Consider the following 17098-nt stretch of genomic DNA (forward strand, 5'->3'; position numbering starts at 1 on the left):
TTTGAAACTGATCTGCTTGATTCAGCTGCTTTTCATGAATTTGATGCTGGAAGGGAACAGAGCTAAAAATGGCAATCATTAAACAAGATTGTATCTTCTGACAACATTTTGTAGGCCAGCCTTTCTGTATTCAGCTCATTGTCTTGGAAACAGCAAGACAAAAAAAAGATCTTTTTTTTCTCCCTTTACTCTGGGGAGTGACACCATAAAACATTGCAGCTGCAGTCACTCAGAGCTGATATGAGAGGTGCTGCTCACACAAAAATGGCCCCTCTCTCTCTCAATGTCACATAAACTGTGTGATGGCCTCCGTGTTAAATGGAGTGGAATTGATTTTACGCAGCGAGCGGCAAGGCGGCGAGCATCCAGAGACATCTGAAGGGCTTGCAACCCTCACCACCACCACCACCTCCCCACCCCCTTCCACCAAAAAAAGATTATAGTTATATAAGTTTCCCTCCCACTCCCTCCATCCTCTCAGCCATCAGCAAGGGATGTTGTCATAGCAACCCCCACCCCTCCTTTGAACGTCAGAGCCAGGAGCTGGAGGATGAAGCCGCATGCAGCTTCTGTCTCTTGTGCCTCTCAGAGAGCACCTGTGATTTTTGTTATCTCAGATGCAACAGCCAGCAGGAGCAGGAGCAGCGCTGCACTGCATCTGGAAATAATCTAATGAGTGATTTGACTCGTGCCCGCTGTATATCGCACACCATCAAACGCCACATCTAGAAAAAAGCACTGATCCAGCAGCGTCTACAGGTATGTACTAGATTAGGATGTCTTTATTTACTACTGAGTGCTATTTTTAGCATGGCTGTGCAACGACTGGATCTGCACAATGAAATTAAGCAAACATGCACTTCAGTCTGACAAAAGCACTTGTTCGATCAGCAAGCTGCTGATAGTTGATTGTGTAACGCCTTAATTTCTGTGCCTTATCACAATCTCTAAGTACAGCATGCACGCTCTCTAAGGATTGACTGTGGACATCAAGATACTGCGTCTAAAGTCTTATGGGATGCTTTATTCTGCAGAAAGCAAAATGTTTGTGAGTCGCACTTTTAGACAGCCTTGAACAAGTACTGAGTAACTCTGCTCAAAATCTCATCCACCCTCCTCCACTCTCTCATCCCACCTGCCTTTCTTCCCTTCCCCCTCTTCCTTGTCTTCCCTGTCTGCCCTCCCTTTTCTTGCTCTTTTCTTCCTCCCACCCTTCCCGTCCCTCTCTCCTCACTCCTTTCTTTCTTTGTCGGCAGCATGTCTTGGCTGTTCTTGGACTGGTTCGTCCCCCTCTATCTGCTGGTGTCGGTTTTGGTGCTGGCAGGGTTCGGAGCCTGCCTTTACTTCCTTGAGCCCGGGCTGCAGGACGCCCACAAGTGGAGCAACAAAACAGTCCGGCATCACCCGCTGGTGGCCAGTGTGAACTGCAGAGATGACGATAGTAATGCCCTGATATGACCAGGAGAGTGACCAGGAGTGGACGACAGGCCATCTGGACGGGGTGCGGCCAGGACACGAGTGGGATGGGAGCCAGCACCTAAAGAGGGAGAGAGAAAATGCAAGAGAAAGGCCGTATTTTGATTATCTAATAATGCAAGCTCTGTCCTACCATTCCAACTTTTCTTTGACCTCTTGCAAACACATTTGCAGCAGAGATCAGGGAAAAGTGACTAGAGCTGTTTAAAAGAATCTAATGAAGCCAAAGGCAAGAGGGAGACAGGACTATGTCGAAGTGGATATGTGAGGTGCATGGAGGACATGTTGCCCTTTAGAAAATGTCTCATGCCAGTTTGACAGATCAACAAAAACGTGCTTACACTTGATGTAAATTTCATTCCATCTTATACTTGTGCCAACTTTTACATAAGTTTTGTAACTTGACAATCACTTTGCATATATCATAAAGTTTACTTATGTAGTGATTTTAATGAGTGAAGTGAATGACGTAAGTGCAATGAATTAGTTGTCAAGGGAGGGAAACCTCAGCCTGGCAATGACAGCATGGCAGCTGCTATCAAGCATGTGGATTGTTAGTGCCACTGTGCCAAAATGGTGTAGGTGTTAGAAGTAGGGACTTTGTTAAAATAATATGTGCTGAAATAAATGCAATGAAATTATTCAAGGTGCCAAGTTTATCCTAGATGGACCAAGATAAGGACCAAGAACAGAGTATTTGGTAATGCTCAAAGTGTATATTTGTTTGTCATTGTTTCTACTGGACAGCACGGTGAGGAAATTGTGGGTGTGCACACCCCTATTTTAATGACCAAATGCGTCCTGTATTCATATAAAAATAAAACTCTTTTATCTCTAACTGTTCTTACTTGCTTTGTGCATCTCATTTCACAACGATCATAGCTCACACAAAATAGTGATATTTGATCTTGGATTAGATTATCTAAACTGATCTGCCAGTCCACTCAAAAAAAAAAAAAAAAAAAAAAAAAAACATCACACACAGAGCTCATGTTCTCACAGTGTCCCATGAACACAACAAAATAAGTGAGGCGAGAGTGGGTGAGTGAAACAGTGCAGCTTTAGTGTAGAGGAATGGGGAGAATGCCACTTGTGTACCCACGACTTCCTACTGCTCCACTCCCTGTGTCGATCTGTCTTTGTCTTTCTCACACACTCACTGGGGCAAGAACAGAGACAGAGCTGGAATTAGCAGGTTAGTGGACTTTTTCTCATTTGTGACTCAGAAAATTATTTGCAAATATTTCCAATGCAGCAGAATGTGCGACTGTGCAGTCTTTGATTCATATAACTGTATGCGAAATTGTGTGTGGTTAAAAAAATTGTACATGTAGGCATTGCTTCACATTTGCATCTAACAGTTTGATTTCCCTCACTTTTTTCCTCCCTCAATTTAATCACCAGGCTGTCTTTTCATCTCTTTCTTCCCAACTTATGTAAAAAAAAAAAACACAATGAGCGTTTCTGACCATCTTGCACATTTGATCCCTCAAGTACCTGCATCCTCCAGACAACCCAAGAAGCATTTACCAGTTCACTTGCCACCTCCTCTCCCCCTCTCTTCTCCGGTCATCAAAAAGAAAGCTATCCAAATCCCATCCTTTGATGAGCAAGGACTCACCTTTGAAAAACAAAATTCAAAACACTCAGCCACTGACAGGTATATTCAGCCATACTTTGTGACTATGTTTTTGTGAAAAGTCTTTCTAATTCATTAGTCATTAAATACTTAGAAATGCCTACTAGAATTTATTTTGCTATTTACATTTTTATGTTTTCCTTTATTTTTTTCATTCCTGTTTTAGCTCCAGGTCTTTTGTTCCAATTTGTCCGCCTGGATCATTTGTACCTGTTTCAGTCAGGACACCAAGTCTTCCCTCTTCGTGTGATGGTTGTCAGCATTCACAGAGACGCCATGGAGACAAAGCTGCAACCCTCCCCAGGACCAAGCCCAAAACATACATCTCTCCATCTCTAACTACAAAGCCCAGCATCTCCATTTTTCCTGCGCCAAAGCGAAATTCTTCTCCCACTCCATCCACTCTGATGCCAAGGCCGAGCATAGATCTGCCAGTCCCACAGTTGAGTGTTTCTTCCTCAGAGGTGAAGCCAAGCATATCTCCAACTTTGACTGTCCCCACACCAAGATTAAGTCCATCTCCAACATCCCTGTGCTCGGCGATGCCTTTGGGTAGCCAAGGGGCCAAACAGCCTTCTCCCGTTGCTAAAGAAAGAAGAGCAAAATCAATTCCCATCTCTAACACCAAAGGTGAGCCTGAGTCCAGTAAACAGAGGCCTCTGAATGAGGCAAAGCACAACTTTCTTGACCAGGATGCTTTATTGGACTTCACTTGTTCTGAGATGAGAAGACCGCGTCCCTGGGATATAATGAGCAGAGGAGCTGGAAGTCAGACTCCTCATTTGGACTCCCACAGAATAAAATCTACATCTCAGAATTCCTGTCGATTGCAAGGAAAGCTTGATTTATGGAAAAGCGGGAATGTTTCAAAAGATAGACCAACACCTCCTCCAGGGAATGCAGAATATACTGCAATCCCAAAACCAAAGTCCAATATCAAACAGCAACAGGAAACTGAAATTTGTTTGAGTGTCGTTGCAGGTAAGCAGAGCTCTGTCTCGGAGTCTGAAGGGATGAAGTCGGCAAATGCTGCTCAGCAAGAATCTCAATCAGTGACTCGTGGACTGGCTGTTCAGTCAAATCTCAGCCCTCTAAGGAAATATATAGACCACTACCAGAATTTGCATTATACTCAGACTGCAAGCGTTGCGTCAGATCACCCGTCACACGAACAAGTGCAGCCAAGCAGAGGTGAATGTATGCCTACAACTCCTAAAATATCAAACTCTGCAGAGCACCTCTTGAGTCAGTCAGCTCTCTCATCAGGAGCCAGGAGAAGGTTTTTTGACTGGCACAATGAAAGAAGGAAAGAATCAACATTTGCAGCGAGCTCTAACCTCAGAAAGTCTCAGGTGGAGCAGCCTACGATGACAACCTCAGCAGATTCTCCATCCAAACTTGTTCAACAAGCTGGTGCATTGAGAAACACCAAGGCCCTTCAGAAACCCAGATTTTGGTCAAGAGCCCAGTGTCAAGACACCGAGGTAGATACACGGATTACAATAAATCAGTCAGATTGTGTTTCAAAGGGTACCAGGTGCCGGTCAAAAGACACTGATCAGAAACTGGAAGCCCCTCAGTGTGAGTCACACCGATTAAACAGACCCAAGACATGTCTGGTGGTACCTCAGACACAAGAGGCCTCACAGACTCCCGCTCCACCTGTTACTGCTGAATGCAACACATCACAAAATGGAGCAGCTTCAAAACCGGACACAAGATCACAGAAACATCAGTTAGATCTTGAGCAGCCTTCTGGCCAAAACGCAAGCCGCAAAGGTGTGAGCACCAGCGACATGGAGCTGAATCAAATGGGTTTATTTGGACCACCTGACCACGGGGGATCCACAAAGCCACCAGAATATTCCTCAGAAAAATGCTCTGTAAGCTGGCTATCGCCCATGGAGCGCTACCCATTCAACACAGCCAGGGTTGGCACCGGTTCAAAGGGGGTCTTTGAACTGCTGTCCCAACCACAGAGCACAAACTGCCAGAGACCAGATGAGACAACAACAGCGACCCTTCCACCACACAAACTGCATCCCCCTCTGTCAGATAGGGCATCTATCATCGAGGAGCCAGAGGACCCGTATTACGTCACCATGTACTACCCGGGCTCTGTGTATGTGTCAATGGGTGAGTACAGAGATGTCCAAACCACATGGAGGACTTTTAACTGATTTTGTGAACAAAGTCAGCTAATTCCTCTGAGCAGACGTGATAGGGATTCTTTCTTCTCCCCCTCTCTCTTTCTTTTCTCTCTTTTTTTCTAAATCTACTCTTCAGGGGGAAGCGATAGGGGAGAAAAGACAGGGACTCAGATGAGGAGGAGGAGGGTGGGGGGTTAGAGAGGATAGCAGAGGGATTTAAGACATTGCTCCTTATCAGTAGAGTGCCAGACATGCTGCAGAGAGATACAACAACGTCGGTAAGTACAAGTGACGAGTCCAGGAAGACAGCCCAGCACGGTGCTCCTCAGAGACAAACAAACACGAGGAAAACATGCAGAAAAGAAAGCAAAGCAAGGGTGTAAGAACAGCAGCAAAGACATAAAATGTAAGTACTGTATCACCAATTAAGCCGGATTCTTCAGCTGCACTTCAAGCAGTTTGTGATGTGTATATTATATTTGGCACCGTTAGTAATCCTGTGATAACTTATGAAGAGATACTGCACAAATATTACAGTGACATAATATAGTTACAACAATGTACCACAGAAATCCTCTTGTTCTGTCACAGGAAATAACAAAATAACATCACCATACCTTAAGTATGACACCCTTTAACTTCACCTCTGAGGATCTCTCTCTCTCTCTCTCTCTCTCTCACACACACACACACACACACACACGCACGCACGCACGCACGCACACGCGCACACACACGCACAGTATGCGGCCTTGTATGAATATTAAGCGATTTTCCATTAGAGGTCACTGAACTCACAGTGACTTTGCCTGTGTGTCAGGATAAAGGGAAAATGTTTCATAACCAGAAAAAAAAGTTTGTTCAGGTTTCATTTCCGATCAAAGCAGATTTGTATCATCTTTTTTTCCCTTGTGAGTAAGATGCAAACCCAGATTTGCTCCCTAAAAATAGACTGTGGCAGTGACAGGAGACATAATGCCAAAAATGTCCCTTTGAGGTAAAGTTGGACTGAGCGTGCGCGCTGCATCTCCCCACTCCCATCCCCTCTCCTCTTGTCGCCTTGGTAACGGGAAAGGGGGGCTCTCGGCCAGCGGGAAGGAGCGGAGAGGTACCCAGACTAAATCACATGACCCGTCGGTACATCTTATTATCACCCTGTGCTGGACATCCGCCGTTTGTTCCTGGACCCTCCATCACAATACGAAAAGCGCTTCCTCGTCTTTAGCGGTTTTACAGATCAGTTGAACGGGAATTGGTGAGTCGTGTGTCCTCCGTCGTTACGTTCAGACCCCTGCTAGCTAGCCGCTGTTGGCTAGCCCGGAGCTGCTGCTAGCAGTATTGTCCAGCATGCATGGAGAGAGACAATGGGGTCGGTGGGCTCTGGATGGAGCTAATCAGCCCTCATGTGTTTTATGAGAAGATGAGGCGGATGCTCTCGGCGCAAACAGAATCCGCATTGTGTTACATTGTACTTGCTTGGCGACCCAAGCCATAAATGAAGGATTTCATTTGGACGACAGGGCGCAGTTGCAATATTTCAGTCGAGAGCAGTGTGAGATTTGCATGCAGAACTTAGTTAATGATTATTACTGACATAATATGTGATTTGCAAATGACTTATCCTTACCGTGTGAGTGAAAACAGCTAAGCATGGGCAGGGAGACAGAGAGTAGTGTTATACAGTATGGCCATTGATGTGAATCAGTGTGACACAGTCACTTCCTCAGTGACCTGTGTGATCTGTAGTAAGGAGTGTGCCTCCACTGACTCCAACCATAGCAGCAGCCTGCTCCATGTGTATACCCTGGAGGGCTTAATAGGTTATGCACATCCTGGCTCAACCTTGAGTCTGTTACTATTACCATCTGTCTGCATGATTTCCTTCACCTTGCTGAAGCCTTCTGCGAGAGCCTGATGAATGTAGAACAAGTGGAGGTAGTGAAGCGTCATACTGCTCTGTTGCCCTACTTCCTGTGGGTGCTGATGATTTGATTTGACTGTATTTTTGGTTAGTGGATATGTGTGAATTTTCCTTTCCTCCCCTGTAGACATGTCAGACGTAGTTCCCCCAGAAGTGAGACCCAAACCAGCTGTCCCTGCCAAGCCCCCTCATGTAGGGGCTCCTTCCCCCTCCAGTCCCTTCCCACCCCAGGGACCGACGGCGAGTGGAGGTGCCGCCCCTGCTGCTCCTCCCAGTGGCATTCCGGTTCTCATTGGGGGTCATGGCCCAAGCCACAGTGGGAGTCACGCTCTGGGTCACGGTGCGGGCCATAGCGGGGGTCATGCTGTACCACATGCCGGGGGACATGGTCACAGCGGCTCCCATGGGTCCAGTGGTGGATCCACACTGCTGGGCTACATTGGTATCGACACCATCATTGAGCAGATGAGAAAGAAAACCATGAAGACTGGCTTTGACTTCAATATCATGGTAGTGGGTGAGTCAAAGTCGATTTTTTTCTGTGGGATGGGTCAAAAAACAGTAACATGTATTTATGCAGGTAGACTCATGAAGAGTCTTTTTTCAAGACAGACCTGCTTACAAGAAAAAAAATTAATAACTGCATGCAGGCACAGATCATTCACAGGTTGCCATTTAGCATCAATCAAGCATATATAAATAAAAACCAATTAGTGCAACTGCAAGAACAAATAAAACATCTAATAAAATAGTAAAAGTATAAAAGTCACATGGGGGAAAACTGTTCCTTAAACATTTATAAAATCAGAAATGAACTGCTTAAAATCTTTTAAAGTAAGCAGCAAATCTAGTTTATTGATTCTTTTAGATTTATATAGCAAATAAAAATTAAACCTTGTCTTGCCAAGTTCAATCTTAGCATTGAACCACCCCACTTCTCGATATAAAACGGAATTGTGAGTTTGAAAATGATCATCTGTACTGGCATGGGACCTGACTCTTAACCTGGCTGGTCAATGGCTTGGTTATGAGAGGAGCCATCAGAATTTAAGACTAATGTCATCAGCATAAATGGATATTAGGCTACATTGCTGTGTTGGAAGAACTATGTTATCTGCGTAAAGAATGAAGTGGGAACAACGGAAGCTCGAGTCCAGCTTGAAAAGTACTCAGAGAGCCAGCTAAGAGAGAGAGCATCCAAACCAACTGAGCACAGTTTATTCAATCAATGACAAGAAGAGTGGCTTTCAAGTACACTTGAAAAAGACATGTGCACCACTCTTATCTTTTGTTTCTTAGTTTGGTCAGTTTTACTCTCCACTCCCTCCTTCACACATGCCCACTTTCTCTCTGCCTCTGTCTCCCTTTCCCTCCCACTTGCTTCCTTCCTCTTTCATGCTTTGTTCACTGTGTCCATGACTCCCTTCTTCTTCCCTCCTCCTCTCGGTTGCAGGTCACAGCGGGCTGGGAAAATCAACTCTATTGAACACGCTGTTCAAGTCCCAGGTGAGCAGGAGGAGTGCAGGGTGGGCCCGTGACGAGAAGATCCCCAAGACTGTGGAGATCAAGTCAGTGTCTCACTGTGAGTATATGGAGAGAGAAACCGCTCTCTGGAAGGACAGACATTTTTATATAACAGCATGTAATTTAAACAGAGCAGAGAAATTATCTTTGACCGTGATCTTAGATATTCTGCTCAGTCCACTAACATAAGGCCACCTTGATAATGTTGCCAATGCAGTTTGGCATTTGTTTTTTTATTTTTTCAGCTGAGACACATACACGTTGGCCAACTGCTGCCTCACCTACAGGCATTTTGTGCAAAACGGCTTCCATCATCCACTCACTGGTTATAGCCTGTGGTGCTTTCAAAAGCTTAAAAGAGGTTTATGGGACCACTCAGTTGTTTAATGTCTCTTTTTTGATCATAGCCTGTTGTTCCTTCAAACGTTGTAGTGTAATCTTCTAAAAAAAGGGACTCACTTGCTATTTCAAAATTTTACAGCTAATCTTTAAAATCAAATTTGTTCATTTTAACATTAGTTTCATTCAGGCACATACTCAGTGTCACCTCTGATCTTGTTAGTGGCTAAATCTTGCGCTCAGACAGGTTGCTTTGCTTCAAGATTGTGCTCATACACTCATTGATTTTCCAGATGTAAAATCAGTGTGAGAATATTATCAATGCACTAAATGCTTACATTCAATCTAACTAAACCACTGCATCAGACCTTCAACCAGAGTATAGGAAGAATTCAGTGAAATCACCTGGTGAAGTCTTTGGTTGGAATGAAACGCTACCAACTCTCAGTCCTCCATGGCACACAGATTGAGACTCCTAGTTCAATCAAAATCACAATGTCTATTTTATATCACTTACTTGATTCCAGCTATAAATATCTGATGTTACCTCCTTCATAGTTAATGAGGTGCATCTGCTGAGGTGATATGCATTGAAATCTTTAGAGCGACTTCAAATATTCATCTGCATGATCCTGGATAGGGGAGGCATTTATTGTTATCCCAACCAACACATATTCCAATAAAAATGCAATCTAACTATTCTAACTATGTGTTTTCATTTTCCATATAAACAATACATATCCCACCTCGTGTCTAAATATGACACATCAGTAGATGTGTGTAGCATTCAGGTGAGCAAATTAATGAATCCTGAAGTTAAAAAAAAAATGGATTTCTTAACTTTATTTCTACAACTCCTATATAACTAATAGGTAACATGACAGGCCTCAATATAACACATCAGTGGCTACAAGTTATCTAGCCATAGGCCAGTAGAGACTGTTATTTGGCCTATTGGCTCCAAGTGGACCCCTGGCAGCTTTTATTCAGTGCAAATCTATCAGTCCCAAAGGTCCTGAAATGTGTCCACTTTCAAAACAGAGCATAGGTATTAGCTTGCCATACAGGGCCTGTGGGCTGATTTGTTGATCTGAGCATTTGCTCTTACAAACTGGTGTATCCAAAAATGCTCAGCACATTTCCCTGCTGTTTGACATTCAGGGCATTTGAGATGGTCCATTATGTCACACATAATGGGTGTCACCTTGCTGGCTAAAAAAGCGATAATTGTCTCAAGTGTCTCATTGAACAGAATGGCACTTATACTTGGTTTAGTCAGCACATTTGTGTGTGGAATGCTGTACATTCCTATATTATGTTCATCATTAATGATGCAGAAACATTCAAATAAGACACGCTGGCTCTTCTTTGTCAGTTATGTCTCAGTCTCTAATTGCAGACTATCAGCAGGAGCCTTAATTGCTTTAGCCATTTTTAGTCACAGAGCAACCTTACTTGCTCAGTGGCAGTAAGGTGTACGTGAGGCTGTTTCTGAAATGGGTGTCTTCAGTGGGAGGGGGCTCTTTAGTATGTACCATGCAGCAGTGTGCTGTTTCTTTTCTGGCATCAGGGACTTGTAGCTGCCCTACAGCAAGGCAGGTCAGGGTGAATTGACAATCCAGATACATGCTTGTGCCAGATTCTGGGTCCAGCTAATCCAACGGGCCTTGACTTTGACATGTGTACTCTGGGCCCTTGGCCTCTGTTGGCCGACATGATTTAATCCTCAGGGAGAAAATAACAGTCTGCACTACTGGACTTGTACAACTCTCCAAAGGGACTCTATTGAGGAGAATTGCCACTCTGTTATTTCAAAATTGCAGTAAATTTGAAAATTGTTTTAAATGTATGCCTGTTCGATCTAAAGATAATATTATTTCAAGTCATGTTATATTGTAAGTTGCATATGGCATTGATTACCGACCAGTGATCACTGATCATTTCAAATCCGTGTTTTCAGTAGCTATATGGTCATGTGATGGTTATTTACATATATCCTTGATGATTAACTGCCCTGGGGCAAATTGCAATGATTTTTCAAATCCTTGGATTGAGGTCAGTGGCCTGTCGCTACAGTTCACATGGCCATTCATGCATAGCCCATGGCTGACCTGACCTGACATCATTATGCCCTTGCCAGCCAGACATTAAACCCAAAGCAACTTTTAGTTTATTTTATTTCTGTATTTTCCAGTCATAGAGGAGGGTGGCGTGAAGATGAAGCTGACAGTTGTTGACACTCCAGGCTTTGGGGACCAGATCAACAATGACAACTGGTGGGTCTTGTAACCCATGATCAGCTAAAGACTCATAAATGTCAACATTAATACTTTATGTTATGAAGAACAATTTCTTTCCTTACACATTGTAATATAACTTTACTTAAGACTCAATCATATTCCTACTCAAGTAATATTTGTTTTTTGTTATTTTATTTAAATATTTATTTTCCAGTTCCTCTTGTCTCAAATCTACCTCTTCCTGTGCATCCACAGCTGGGAGCCTATTGCCAAGTACATCAATGAGCAGTATGAGAAGTTCCTGAAGGAGGAGGTGAACATTGCCAGAAAGAAGCGCATCCCCGACACCAGGGTGCACTGCTGTCTGTACTTCATCTCCCCCACTGGGCACTCGTGAGTTAAACTTAAAATTTGTCAGGATGAGAGATTAGTAAAGTCGACCCTCAGAGCATTCTCAAGTGTTTGATCTTAGAGGGGGCATGTTCTGAGTAATCTGCTGGCACTGGCATTCAAACTGGGTGAGCACAGGATGGCAGGCTCTCATGGACACACACACGGACACACATACAGGGACAGAGAGTGTTTTCATGACCTTTCATCCAAATAGATTTCAATTCAGATTGTTAACAAAGCCGTGAGCCAGTGTGCTACTTTATATTGCAGACAACACAAAGTCTGTCCTCTGCACAGTTCACAATTAGCTCATGCTGACAACTGTGAAATTGCTCTTTAACGGATAAATGGATACAGTCTTTTGTGTATTGCAGCTTGTGTATTGCCATCCTTTTTGACCAGGATAATTGTGACCAACAGGATGTTTTGTGCACAGTGCTTTCACCGTTTGCAATGGTTTCAGACAGAAAATGGGACACAACTTTTGTCCAATGAAATGCCCTCTTTTCACAACCATCCCACTATAAATTATAACTAGTCAAGGGGAAAATAATGTGGTGACATATCATGAAACATGGCACATACAATCCCCCTGCTTCCTCACATTATTTTTTATCTTGACTATTTTTTCACTATTGCATTCTACCCTTATTTTGAGATTGGAAGCTCCTAATTCAACTCACTGAGTCACTTTCTGTCTCTGCCTGTCTCTCCCTTTCCCAGGCTGCGGCAGCTTGACATTGAGTTCATGAAGCGCTTGAGTCACTCGGTCAACATTATCCCTGTTATCGCCAAGGCTGACACAATGACCATCGATGAGAGACAGGAGTTTAAACAGAGGGTGAGTGTTGCACTTCAGAGCCTGCAACCTTTCGAACGTGTCAGTGGTATCTAGATTGCTGCGGTGCAGGTCAGTCCACTTCCACTCTGTCATTCAACAACTTCTTTGGGCTATAAACACCACTAATACTGTCCACACACAGAAAGCATGTTCAGTTCAAGACATGAGACATGTAGAACGTATGAATGCTTGACTTAGTCCACTACTGAAATTTAATGTCAGGTGTTTGTACATGGGCAGTGAGAGACAAATATATCTGGTTTAGTGTCAGGCAAGTGTGATTGAAGATGTTCAGATGGAGATGGGTTACGTAACCCTTAATTTTCTGTGTTCTTCCTGACTTTCCTGTTTGTCCCACAGGTAAGGAAGGAACTGGAGATGAGCGGGATAGAGTTCTACCCACAGAAAGAGTTTGACGAGGACATGGAGGACAAGAGCGACAATGACAAGATCAGGGTGAGTGGTTCTGCACCCTTGTGCATGCACAATTTACATTCTGTTCATCACTCAATGGAGTCAATCATGTATGTATGATATTCTCCATCTTAAAAATAATGAGTTTTGATGGGTCCCTTCCTGTCCCCACTTTTCCTCAACTTGCACTACATGAAACCACATCGGCATAAACTTCGAATTTTATCAGTTTGTCTTATATTTACTGTTACATTCTTGCTCCCCTCCCACATGCACATAAGCATTGCTTACTAAAAGCAGTATGTCTGGGCACTGAGGCATATGTATTTGTTTCACCTCAAAAACTTGAACAGGGTTTTGTTTTTTTTGCAGTACTTAGAACCTTGTTTCCATGTGTCATGTCCATAGGAGGCAATGCCATTCGCTGTGGTGGGCAGTGACAAAGAGTATCAAGTGAATGGCAAACGAGTCCTGGGGAGGAAGACAGCATGGGGAGTTGTGGAAGGTGGGTTTGTGGCCTTTGTTATTCTTAACAGCAACCTTTATCTCTGCCACAGAGCTGATGTTGAAGGTTTTGGTTAAAAGGCTCTAAAGCTAATTCTCTGGCCAGTTAGTCACCCTAATTTTTCTTTTGTTGCAGTTGAAAACCCCAACCATTGTGAGTTTGCCCAGCTGAGAGATTTCCTGATCAGGTAAAATAGTCTTTACAATTAACTTACCTTTAAGCTTTATTAAAATACATGAATAAAGAGCTTTATACTCCCTATGCATAATACATATATTTTTTTCTGTTGTTATGCCCATTTTAGAGAACCTGAGCATAGCATAAAGTGTCTCTCCTTTTTCCCTACTCCCAAGGATGACCAGCACAACACAAAACAATCCAGTCGAAAACATTTAGTAATGCACACAGGAAGTAATCAATGTCAGACTGGGTGCAGCCAAAAGAATCTCAAACCAATCACTTCTAACTTACCTAACAAAATTAAAAAAAAAAAAAAAACAGCTTACCTAAACCTCCCTAACCAGAAAAACAGGAGAAAAGCATCAATAAAATAAAACAGCTCACCACCAGTACAACATTTGTGACTGCACAGTAGGCTATGAAAATATTTACAATATTTACAAAGTAGAAAGTGAAACCACTGAAACCATAAGGACCATCTAATTCTAGCAAAACGCTGGTCTCTGGTGATCTGATTGGGAGCTGGAAAGGTGTGGGAGCAGAGCTGGTATCTGATAGCAACTTCTTTTAGTAGGCGCTGTTTGGCACGGTCCAATTAGGAGCTGCCACATGGCCACACACACCTACAGCTCAGACACACACACACACAGCACATAGCACCACACTTAGGCGGGGAATGAACAGGATCAAACAGTATGCAGTGCATTGTAATTAGAACCCAGGCTCATAACCCTGTCTACTGCTTTCTCAGGTCTCACCTCCAGGACTTGAAGGAGGTCACCCATAACATTCACTATGAAACCTACCGTGCCAAGAGACTTAACGAGAACGGAGGTCTGCACCCCATATCCTCCAGTGACACCCAGGAAAGCAACCTGTAATCAGTCAGTAAGGGAAATAATATGTTCAGAGGGTGAGAACCAAAACAGTGCAATGAAGCTGATAGATGAATCTATATTAAGTCATCGTGGCATCACTGCATGCTTGGAGAACATTTATATCTGTGGAGGTAAATATCATTGAATCATCTCATTTCTTCTAATTCCAAACTCCTACCATTTCTCTCTCTCCACTGCCCTCCCCAGGTCATCCCCATATCCACATCCTAAACCCCTAAAGCAAGCATCATTTTCACAGTCATCCCCAAGAGTGTTTGGATCAAAGGACAGTCCTACCCTCAACCTTTCATTGAAAGCACACTTTTTCTGTTTAATTTTCATTTTATTTTTTTATGAGGTTGGATTTTAAGTATGTCACTGAATCTGATTTAGTATTGTGTAGCACCTAATGTCTGAAGTCAGACAAAGGTAGTGATTTGTTATGATTTTTGAGAAATCTATTTGCTCCGTAGTAGTGATGCACAGGACAATTCTGTAGCCAACTTACACCAGACTGCTTTTTTCATTCTCATAGCAGCGACTGCTCATTTGGGGGGAAAAAAGCCCCACAGCTTCACTGTCAGGAGTTCTTTACAAACATTACAAGCTGTGCTTTCATCATTTATATGCACCCCCACAATGAAAACAAACAAAATTCTTCTCCCCTTCCTTCTATTTGTTCCGTTTTCCATTTGACATTAGTGTGTGTGCGCACAGCTTTGCATACTAAGTGGAGAGATGGCTGAAGCATCAGTCACATATGAAACGCAGTTCTGTGGGTGTCAGTGGGTGTGTAGTTGAAGAGTTCACAAGGGGGCACGACTGCACACAGCAGACTCTATGATGACCCTGTGATTCATAACACCACAAATACAAACTGAAATGCTTGAAACAGTACAGCTTACCAGGCTTTGTCACACAGCAGTGGGACAGGACATTTGTCCAATGCAAATAATCCATCAATGTGCTCATATACCCTGGCTGACTGGCCTCTTGCAGTGGTGTCAGAGAATGCCAAAACAAACACAGATTGTTTAGAAATAATTTTGCCCTGAAATCAGGCCGTGCAGGCTACCTGGATTAAATGTACCTACCAATAACTTTATATCAAATCTGACTTCAGATGAAACCGGACTCAAAACTTTCCAGTAAAAATTATTGACTGATACTACAAAGTAATTTGGAAATCAATTTTAATTTTCCTACAGCTTAAACTGCTCACTGAAAACTTATCTTTGCTCACAGTTTCTTTTTTATGAGGCTACAATAACATAATGCATTTTCTCTCCATTTCACTCACCAACTATTCATGAAAAGTATTTTTATGGCCCTGAACCGACCTGACCCATTGCATAACTGGACCTGCAGGTCAGGCTGTGCATCACTACTGCATTGAAGATGACAGTTGTACTGAAAACCCACATAGTATAATTTTATTTTGTCAATTCAATGTCTTGTGCCATGCTAAGCGTTTGTGAGCTTTTTAGAGCTCTGACTCTCCTGCTTGGAAACCAATATTTTGTGCCAATGCAATTTTAAATTGGACTTCCTCCTCTTCGCCACTGGGTGGCAGTCCTCTGCCATATTCTAGCAGTGTGAATTAGTAGGACCAGATACAGGCATCTAGTCCATCCTTGTTCCCTCATCAGACATGCTGATTGGTGAGATGGATATTTAGTTAGGTTTTAATCTTATTCATCCAAGCCAGTTGTATTTCCTGATGAGGTTTACAGGGTTTGGGTCCTCCACTGCTATCAGAATTAATTATACAGGAAATCCTATCTATCCAGATCAAGTTTACAAGATGTCTTGAATGACATGACACAAGTAGTGTGTACTCAGAGTACCCACGTAGTCATTCCAGATGAATTAATTCATTAACAGGTTTACAAACTTTTCTTCAGGAAAATTAACATTTATAGGGTTCTGTTATGCAATATTTTCAATAGAGCACAAATATCCCAAAATTACAAGTCTTTTTGATTTAATTTCCTCTTCAATGGGTGTCCCTGAACCCCCTTGAACATTTTATACATTCATGAGTGCACGCAAGTTTGATATGACCTATGGTATCTGCAAGAAATGGAATTGTCTGTGGTTTTAGTGCAGTCATTGGTTTTCAAGTAGCAATCAAATATTACAAAAATCTTTCTGTTTTTACCCAGTGTTTGTGCGTGCATGCTTGTAGCCATGTAGCCTGTTTGCTCTAGATCTACAGCCAATCAGTTCACATATCACTACACTGGTACAGTATTTCTGAATGTGTAATTTGTGTACAGTAAATTGATACATGGTCATTTAAAGCACTGCTGTCTTAACTCCTGTGACTAAACTCTGCGTAATATCCACAGATCATTCATTTCTTTAAGTATTAGTAGTATTTCACAATGTGATTTTTTTTTTAAATTTAATGGCTACTTTTCTCAAAGTTGTGATACATTGAGATTCCAGTGTTGTATTGAGTTATTCATATGTTTATGTTTTATTTATTGTAATTTATTCTTTATTTAATAAAGGTGCATTTCCATGTTTTTTTCTTGAATGAGTAGAATTATTGGGCTTGTCTAAAAAAAAAAAAAAAAAAAAAAAAAATCTGCA

General features: G+C 42.7%; 1 protein-coding gene and 1 long non-coding RNA gene across 7 annotated transcripts; both read left to right on the plus strand.

The window, feature by feature from the left end:
• Nucleotides 1-503: 503 nt before the first annotated feature.
• Nucleotides 504-2319, plus strand: LOC115379074 (uncharacterized). The gene is made up of 2 exons (XR_003930194.1): nucleotides 504-759; nucleotides 1257-2319. It is a non-coding gene; the product is annotated as an uncharacterized LOC115379074 (long non-coding RNA).
• A 2892-nt stretch (nucleotides 2320-5211) lies between these two features.
• Nucleotides 5212-16578, plus strand: septin3 (septin 3). Of its 6 annotated transcripts, none has more exons than XM_030061137.1 (11): nucleotides 5212-5251; nucleotides 7314-7703; nucleotides 8640-8768; nucleotides 11244-11325; nucleotides 11545-11682; nucleotides 12406-12523; nucleotides 12884-12979; nucleotides 13346-13442; nucleotides 13578-13629; nucleotides 14374-14535; nucleotides 14708-16578. In XM_030061137.1, the coding sequence occupies exons 1-10, from the start codon at nucleotides 5218-5220 to the stop codon at nucleotides 14501-14503; spliced, it is 1266 nt and encodes a 421-aa protein (XP_029916997.1). In that variant the 5' UTR covers nucleotides 5212-5217; the 3' UTR covers nucleotides 14504-14535; nucleotides 14708-16578. The 6 variants fall into 6 exon arrangements, with proteins under 6 accessions (XP_029916997.1, XP_029917006.1, XP_029916988.1 ...); XM_030061146.1 differs by having other exon boundaries at nucleotides 14374-14510; XM_030061154.1 differs by lacking the exon at nucleotides 5212-5251 and adding exons at nucleotides 5490-5671; nucleotides 6341-6520 and having other exon boundaries at nucleotides 14374-16578.
• Nucleotides 16579-17098: the final 520 nt, after the last annotated feature.

Source organism: Myripristis murdjan, chromosome 1 (assembly GCF_902150065.1).
Source record: "Myripristis murdjan chromosome 1, fMyrMur1.1, whole genome shotgun sequence".
NCBI lineage: Eukaryota > Metazoa > Chordata > Actinopteri > Holocentriformes > Holocentridae > Myripristis > Myripristis murdjan.

Bases quoted from the DNA above. Each gene is read 5' to 3' on its own strand.
- septin3 (XM_030061128.1), top strand. From the start codon at position 5,218: ATGTACTACCCGGGCTCTGTGTATGTGTCAATGG. The intron at 11,683-12,405 runs GTGAGTTAAACT...TCCCTTTCCCAG, and splicing joins ATCTCCCCCACTGGGCACTC to GCTGCGGCAGCTTGACATTG. The intron at 13,630-14,373 runs GTAAAATAGTCT...CTGCTTTCTCAG, and splicing joins CTGAGAGATTTCCTGATCAG to GTCTCACCTCCAGGACTTGA.